At 46.3% G+C, this 7,600-nt stretch overlaps 1 protein-coding gene across 2 annotated transcripts in view; it reads right to left on the bottom strand.

The window, feature by feature from the left end:
- Positions 1-3,425: 3,425 nt before the first annotated feature.
- Positions 3,426-7,600, bottom strand: part of LOC140271629 (membrane-associated guanylate kinase, WW and PDZ domain-containing protein 3-like) — a 68,152-nt gene continuing 63,977 nt past the window's right edge. For both annotated transcript variants that reach the window (XM_072366910.1, XM_072366911.1), the window contains exon 21: positions 3,426-7,600. This exon is cut by the window's right edge and continues 556 nt beyond it. In XM_072366910.1, the coding sequence (XP_072223011.1) occupies positions 7,411-7,600 (190 nt within the window). In that variant the 3' untranslated portion in view covers positions 3,426-7,410.

The following is a 7,600-nucleotide window of genomic DNA, read 5'->3' as shown; positions in this document are numbered from 1 at the left end:
AAGCTTGAAAAATTCAGATTTTAAACGCGGGTTAACGCTGGTAAAAGCGGGTTAACGCTGGTAAAAGCGGGTTAACGCTGGTAAAAGCGGGTTAACGCTGGTAAAAGCAGGTAAACGCTGGTAAAAGCAGGTTAACGCTGGTAAAAGCGGGTTAACGCTGGTAAAAGCGGGTTAACGCTGGTAAAAGCGAGTTAACGCTGGTAAAAGCGGGTTAACGCTGGTAAAAGCAGGTAAACGCTGGTAAAAGCAGGTAAAAGCGGGTAAACGCTGGTAAACGCAAGTTAACGCTGGTAAAAGCGGGTTAACGCTGGTAAAAGCAGGTAAACGCTGGTAAAAGCAGGTTAACGCTGGTAAAAGCAGGTTAACGCTGGTAAAAGCGGGTTAACGCAGGTAAAAGCGGGTTAACGCTGGTAAAAGCGGGTTAACGCTGGTAAAAGCAGGTAAACGCTGGTAAAAGCAGGTTAACGCTGGTAAAAGCGGGTTAACGCTGGTAAAAGCGGGTTAACGCTGGTAAAAGCGAGTTAACGCTGGTAAAAGCGGGTTAACGCTGGTAAAAGCAGGTAAACGCTGGTAAAAGCAGGTAAAAGCGGGTAAACGCTGGTAAACGCAAGTTAACGCTGGTAAAAGCGGGTTAACGCTGGTAAAAGCAGGTAAACGCTGGTAAAAGCAGGTAAACGCTGGTAAAAGCAGGTTAACGCTGGTAAAAGCGGGTTAACGCAGGTAAAAGCGGGTTAACGCTGGTAAAAGCGGGTTAACGCTGGTAAAAGCAGGTAAACGCTGGTAAAAGCAGGTTAACGCTGGTAAAAGCGGGTTAACGCAGGTAAAAGCGGGTTAACGCTGGTAAAAGCGGGTTAACGCTGGTAAAAGCGGGTTAACGCTGGTAAAAGCAGGTAAACGCTGGTAAAAGCAGGTAAACGCTGGTAAAAGCGGGTTAACGCTGGTAAAAGCGGGTTAACGCTGGTAAAAGCGGGTTAACGCTGGTAAAAGCGGGTTAACGCTGGTAAAAGCAGGTAAACGCTGGTAAAAGCAGGTTAACGCTGGTAAAAGCGGGTTAACGCTGGTAAAAGCGGGTTAACGCAGGTAAACGCTGGTAAAAGCGGGTAAACGCTGGTTAACGCTGGTAAAAGCGGGTTAACGCAGGTAAACGCGAGTTAACGCTGGTAAAAGCGAGTTAACGCTGGTAAAAGCGGGTTAACGCAGGTAAACGCTGGTAAAAGCGGGTAAACGCAGGTAAACGCTGGTAAGAGCGAGTTAACGCGGGTAAACGCTGGTAAAAGCGGGTAAACGCTGGTTAACGCTGGTAAAAGCGGGTAAACGCTGGTAAAAGCGGGTAAACGCTGGTAAACGCGAGTTAACGCTGGTAAAAGCGAGTTAACGCTGGTAAAAGCGGGTTAACGCAGGTAAACGCTGGTAAAAGCGGGTAAACGCTGGTTAACGCTGGTAAAAGCGGGTAAACGCTGGTAAAAGCGGGTAAACGCTGGTAAAAGCGGGTTAACGCAGGTAAACGCGAGTTAACGCTGGTAAAAGCGAGTTAACGCTGGTAAAAGCCGGTAAACGCTGGTAAAAGCGGGTTAACGCGGGTAAAAGCGGGTAAACGCTGGTAAAAGCGGGTTAACGCGGGTAAACGCTGGTAAAAGCAGGTAAACGCTGGTAAAAGCAGGTAAACGCTGGTAAAAGCGGGTTAACGCGGGTAAACGCAGGTAAAAGCGGGTAAACGCTGGTAAACGCAAGTTAACGCTGGTAAAAGTGGGTAAAAGCGGGTAAACGCTGGTAAAAGCGGGTAAACGTAGGTAAACGCGGGTAAACGTAGGTAAAAGCGAGTAAACGCTGGTAAAAGCGGGTTAACGCGGGTAAACGTAGGTAAACGCGGGTAAACGTAGGTAAAAGCGGGTTAATGCGGGTAAACGTAGGTAAAAGCGGGTAATTGCTGGTAAAAGCGGGTAAACGCTGGTAAAAGCGGGTTAACGTTGGTAAAAGCGAGTAAACGCTGGTAAAAGCGGGTAAACGTGGGTAAAAGCGGGTAAATGTAGGTAAACGCGGGTAAACGTAGGTAAAAGCGGGTTAATGCGGGTAAACGTAGGTAAAAGCGGGTAAACTCTGGTAAAAGCGGGTAAACGTGGGTAAAAGCGGGTAAATGTAGGTAAACGTAGGTAAACGCGGGTAAACGTAGGTAAAAGCGGGTAATTGCTGGTAAAAGAGGGTTAACGCTGGTAAAAGCGGGTAAACGCTGGTAAAAGCGGGTAAACGCGAGTTAACGCGGGTAAACGCTGGTTAACGCGGGTAAACGCAGGTAAAAGCGAGTAAACGCTGGTAAAAGCGGGTTAACGCAGGTAAAAGCGGGTAAACGCGAGTTAACGCGGGTAAACGCTGGTTAACGCGGGTAAACGCAGGTAAAAGCGAATAAACGCTGGTAAACGCTGGTTAACGCGGGTAAACGCAGGTAAAAGCGAGTAAACGCTGGTAAAAGCGGGTTAACGCGGGTAAACGTGGGTAAAAGCGGGTAAACGTAGGTAAACGCGGGTAAACGTAGGTAAAAGCAGGTTAACGCGGGTAAACGTAGGTAAAAGCGGGTAATTGCTGGTAAAAGCGGGTAAACGCTGGTAAAAGCGGGTAAACGTGGGTAAAAGCGGGTAAACGTAGGTAAACGCGGGTTAACGCTGGTAAAAGCGGGTAAATGTAGGTAAAAGCGAGTAAACGTAGGTAGACGTGGGTAAAAGCAGGTAAACCACACCCTGCACAGCTGTAGCGGTGCTCACCTGCGCTGAGATGAGGTGAAACAGGTTGTCTCATTTCTCACAGATTCTCCTTCCAGAAGTCGAGTCGGCCTTCTCTCAGGATCTCTTTTACTGTCATTTCCCAGCTTGGGATGGATAAAGTACTTCTGTTCTGTTGATCTGTCAACAGCTCTGATTTTGGCTTAAATGTGAAATGAATAAAATATCTTTCTAATGTTTCGCTGCAACACAGTTTCCATCTACTCCCTTTATTAGACTTTCTTATGTAGTTTCTATCTGGAAACGTGATTAAATCTGGCACCTTATGAGAGACCGATACAGGACAGAGTGAGATGTTCAGGTAGAATTCAAGCTAATTAGCTTAGCTTAGCATAAAGAAAGGAATAGGAAACTGTTAAGTTCCAGCACATAACTCTGAAATCAGTTTTAAACCTCTGAACAGATTTAATATGTTAATTTGTGAGTCTACAGGTGCAGTGATGAGTTAAATAATAAAGTAGTTCAACAAAACTCACCTGGAAACTGTCCCCATCATCAGGTCTTTTATGCTAACCTGCTAACAAACTGTTTTCAGTGTACTTCTGAACCTCTGCTACCGCCTACTTTCTCTAATATGAACCCAAGTGAAGTCACATCCTGACCTCTTTTCTGTTTGGAGTTGGTCTGAGAAGAAATAAATCTATTCTCAGCTTGACATTAGCTTGTTTATTAAAAGAAGCTGCAGGCAGGGAAGTCAGTCGGCTAACATCTGATGCTAGTTCAGAGTTTAAAAGAGGAGCTGTTCTGCTCATTTCCAGCTCTGGACCTTTATTCTGGGACTCCATGAGAAAATCTTTACATGAATCTATCTAATATGGGCTCTTTGTGGATCTCCTTACTGTCTAAAACAGTTGGGTTCTGTCTCTTTAAGGCCCCGCTGTCTTCTGATTGGCCGGCTTCAAGAAGCCTGCTGTGGGGCAGCACTCTGCAGCAGATGATTTAATAAAAAAAGAAACCATATAAAGCAGAAAAACATCTTCAGTCATTAGTTTCCATACATTTACGTCGTTATTTAAAACTTTGGCCATATTTAATTTGAACATCTGACATAACATTCCATATCTGATAGAAAACAAAAGCACAATAGGTCCACTTTAAAGTGAAACTGGCTCTACAGATGGATACAGATCACTGAGGGATAGTCTCCTGTTGGAGATAAAAACTTGTTTGTCCGTGTTTCGCTCCGTTAAGCTTTCCGTTAAGTCTTTGGACCAGATCCTGAAGGAATCCAGGCTCTTTGAGCCTCCAGTCAGCTGCTGATCAGACCTCATCAGAGAATCCGACAGAAAGTCTTAGAAAATGCATAGAAGACAAAGGTCCAAAGGGGCGGGGCTTAAGGTCAGCGCAGGGTGGTGATGTCATACGGAAACAGACAGTAAACTCATCACATGCAATGAAAGGATGAAGCTTCTTTCAAGACATTTTCATAATTGATCAAGACAAACTTTACAATATAAGCAGAATAAAAGTGTGTGAGTGGAGGTTTCTGGTTTGGTGCGGTTCTGCCTGATCCTGCCTCTGAAAATGATCGACCTGAACAACGTTTTCCTGCTGCAGACGAGCTCTGACCCACCGAACGTTTAGCTGTAGTTAGATCTGATAAGAAGGTTTCCATGGAGAGAAGACGTCTCGCTTTGTCAAAGTCTGAAAGCTTGAGAAGAAAGTGGAACATTTAGAGACCCTGTCCTGGCTCTGATTGGCTGTTTCTACTCAGGCACAGTGGATTCTTGCATTTGAAGCACCAGAAGGAGTCAGAGGAGTCTAAGTTACCAAATTTCAAGTAAAGTCGGTAAAGATTCATTTACTGAGGATAGAAAACTGTGCAAAGCTGAACTGGACCTCCTCAGAGATCTGGTTTCTGTTCTAATCTTTCTGTAAAAGGAAAAAAAACATCTTTTTTCAGTTGTTTGACCTATTGATTGTTTTTTTTTTACAAAGTAAAGACTCTTTTCCCTGATAAATCTTTGGCTGAGTTGAGATAAACAGACGAGTTTTGTTCTGGCTTCATGTGATGAGTTCAGGTACGAGCTCATTGGTGGTTTCAGCCGATAAATGATGTTTAAAGAGGACGTCTTCAAACCCAACTCATGAAAATAAGCAACAATTCTTACTTTGACTTTTATTTCTCTGCAGGCAGCATGAAGCCAACATATTAACTTCATTCAGTTTGTTAACAATCATCAGTTTTTACGTCTCAGACCTGCAACACGTCCCAAATATGTTGATGCTGGAGTAATTTAGGGTTTGAAACGAAGCACAGAAACAATGTTACGTAAGCGTCCACTTCTCTGGGCTCGGAGGCGTCTGGGATGGACCGTCCACTTCTCTGGGCTCGGAGGCGTCTGGGATGGACCGTCACACGGTGGAAACGTGTGCTGTGGTCAGACCCATCAGTATTCCACATCTTTGCTGGAAGAAATGGAGCAAAGAGCAAAAGCAGCATCCAGCCTGCTGTCAGCAGCCAGTCCCTGCAGCCAGGCTCTGTGATGGTATGGGGTTGGATCAGGGGGCAAAGCTCATTTCCACTTCTGTGACGGCAGCATTAATGCAGAAAAGCTCACTGAGATTTTACAGCAACATATGCTGCCTTCAAGGCCACATCTTTTCCTGGGACGTCCCAGCATTGTTCAAGCAGACCATGGAAAACCACATTCTGCCACATTCCAAAGGCCTGGCTGAGGAAGAAGAGGTACGGGTGCTGGACTGGCTGCCTGCAGTCCTGACCTGTCCCCAGCAGAGAAACAACCACCCCCCCGCACTGCTGCACACCTTAAGACCTGTTTAAGGAGGAATGGGACAAAATAACAGCTGGAACTCTGCATCACCTGGTTTCCTCAGAGTCAGAACGGCTTTAAGTGTTGGCAGAAGGAAACAAAGTGGGAAAAGGTTCACTGACTTTATGGGATGCTGCAGGTCTGAGGTGTAGAAATGATGTTTGTTACCAGATTAAATGAAGCTGAACAGGAAACATGTTGAGCTCAGACTGACAGGAAGTGAAATCAAAGGAAATGAAGAATCTTTTCTTTTTTCAGTTGTTTTCTTCACACTGTTCCAGGTTTTTCTGCTTTGTAAAATTTATCAAAAGGATTAAATGTTTGAATCTCAGCTGCAGCTGGAGTCTGTCCACTGATGTAGGAACGGTCTCACCGTGACTCTGCATCAGAACCTCAGAACCTCAGAGGCACAAGAGTGGGACGAGTCCATCTTTTAAATGCAGTTTGGACCAGCTGGAATCTGATTGGCTGGGCTGGACACAGACTCATTCCATCACTTTTAATGTGAACCTTTAATATAAAGCATGGGAGGGGCCTGGGGGGGGCGTTTGGGGGCGCCGTGGCATTCAGGACAGCGGTACGAACAGGAAGTGGCGGCCGGCGGCGTCTCTGACGGTCGAAGGCTGAAACAAAATGAGGCACTTGTTATGATCCGGAGCTGCAGGGCGTGTTGCCATGGCGATACTCGGGTGACTGACAGCAGCAGGACCACAGCTGGACGTGACATCTGTGTGTGTTACAGAGTGTGTGTTACAGTGTGTGTGTGTGTGTTACAGAGTGTGTGTGTGTTACAGTGTGTGTGTGTTACACTGTGTGTGTGTGTGTGTGTTACAGTGTGTGTGTGTGTTACAGTGTGTGTGTTACAGTGTGTGTGTGTTACTGTGTGTGTGTGTTACAGTGTGTGTGTGTGTGTGTGTTACAGTGTGTGTGTGTTACAGTGTGTGTGTGTGTGTGTGTTACAGTGTGTGTGTGTTACAGTGTGTGTGTGTTACACTGTGTGTGTGTGTGTGTGTTACAGTGTGTGTGTTACAGTGTGTGTGTGTTACAGTGTGTGTGTGTTACAGTGTGTGTGTGTTACAGTGTGTGTGTGTGTGTGTGTTACAGTGTGTGTGTGTTACAGTGTGTGTGTGTTACAGTGTGTGTGTTACTGTGTGTGTGTGTTACAGTGTGTGTGTGTGTGTGTGTGTTACAGTGTGTGTGTGTTACAGTGTGTGTGTGTGTGTTACAGTGTGTGTGTGTGTGTGTGGCTCCGTTAAATCAGTAGAACTAAAGTTTTTTTATTTTTTTTACAAGCAAGCAGGCAAATCGGATCCGCTCCGGTTCTGTTCACCGATAATCTGATCAATAATAATCATATCGGTGATGATGTCACCGATCCTTTACATGTTTATAAAAATAAAAAATCATTCCGGTGATATTCACATGCAGAGATGAGCGCCATCGTCTGTTTGCATACGGTTTTAAAGGATGCAGGTGGAGATGAAGAACCGGACCGGAGCTCCCGCCGCACGCCGCGGCGTGTCAGTCACAGAGGGGAGGGGACAGCAGGGGGCGGAGCCTATCCCAGCGGCTGCTGAGGTTTACAATAACCACTGGTTCTGGTTGCTGTGGAGACGTACGGCTGGTTAGAGACAGATCCCAGGACGCACTGAGGCATTATGGGTAATCTGGAGGTGGAGGTGTGGTCAGCGGGCGGCTGTAAGTCATCTGAAAACCAATCAGAGTCCTTCTTCTCAACATCCAATCAGAGACATGGGGAGGCGGGTCTTCTCTCAGCTGGCCAATCAAAAAAGCCCTTATAGGTAGCCAATAAAAAAGAAGAAAACTCAACGAATGAAAAAGGAGAACGTCCTGCTGACCAATCAGAGAGAGAGCCCGCCACGGCCAATCAGAACCTGCGTCAGTTTCTTCGGGCTCGGCTTCAGCCAGGGGCCCGGGGCGTTCCCCTGTTGCCCTGGCGACTCGACTCTACTCCGAGACTCCTCCCTCCCCGCGGTGGCGATACTGGCTGCTGATAGGCTGACCTCTGAGTAGCTGGCTGCTGATTCGCTG

Source organism: Leuresthes tenuis, unplaced genomic scaffold (genome assembly GCF_036924035.1).
Source record: "Leuresthes tenuis unplaced genomic scaffold, fLeuTen1.0.hap1 SCAF_16, whole genome shotgun sequence".
In the NCBI taxonomy this organism is placed as follows: Eukaryota; Metazoa; Chordata; class Actinopteri; order Atheriniformes; family Atherinopsidae; genus Leuresthes; species Leuresthes tenuis.
The sequence above is the reverse complement of the archived record's forward strand: the minus strand, read 5'-3'. Positions and strand labels throughout refer to the sequence as shown.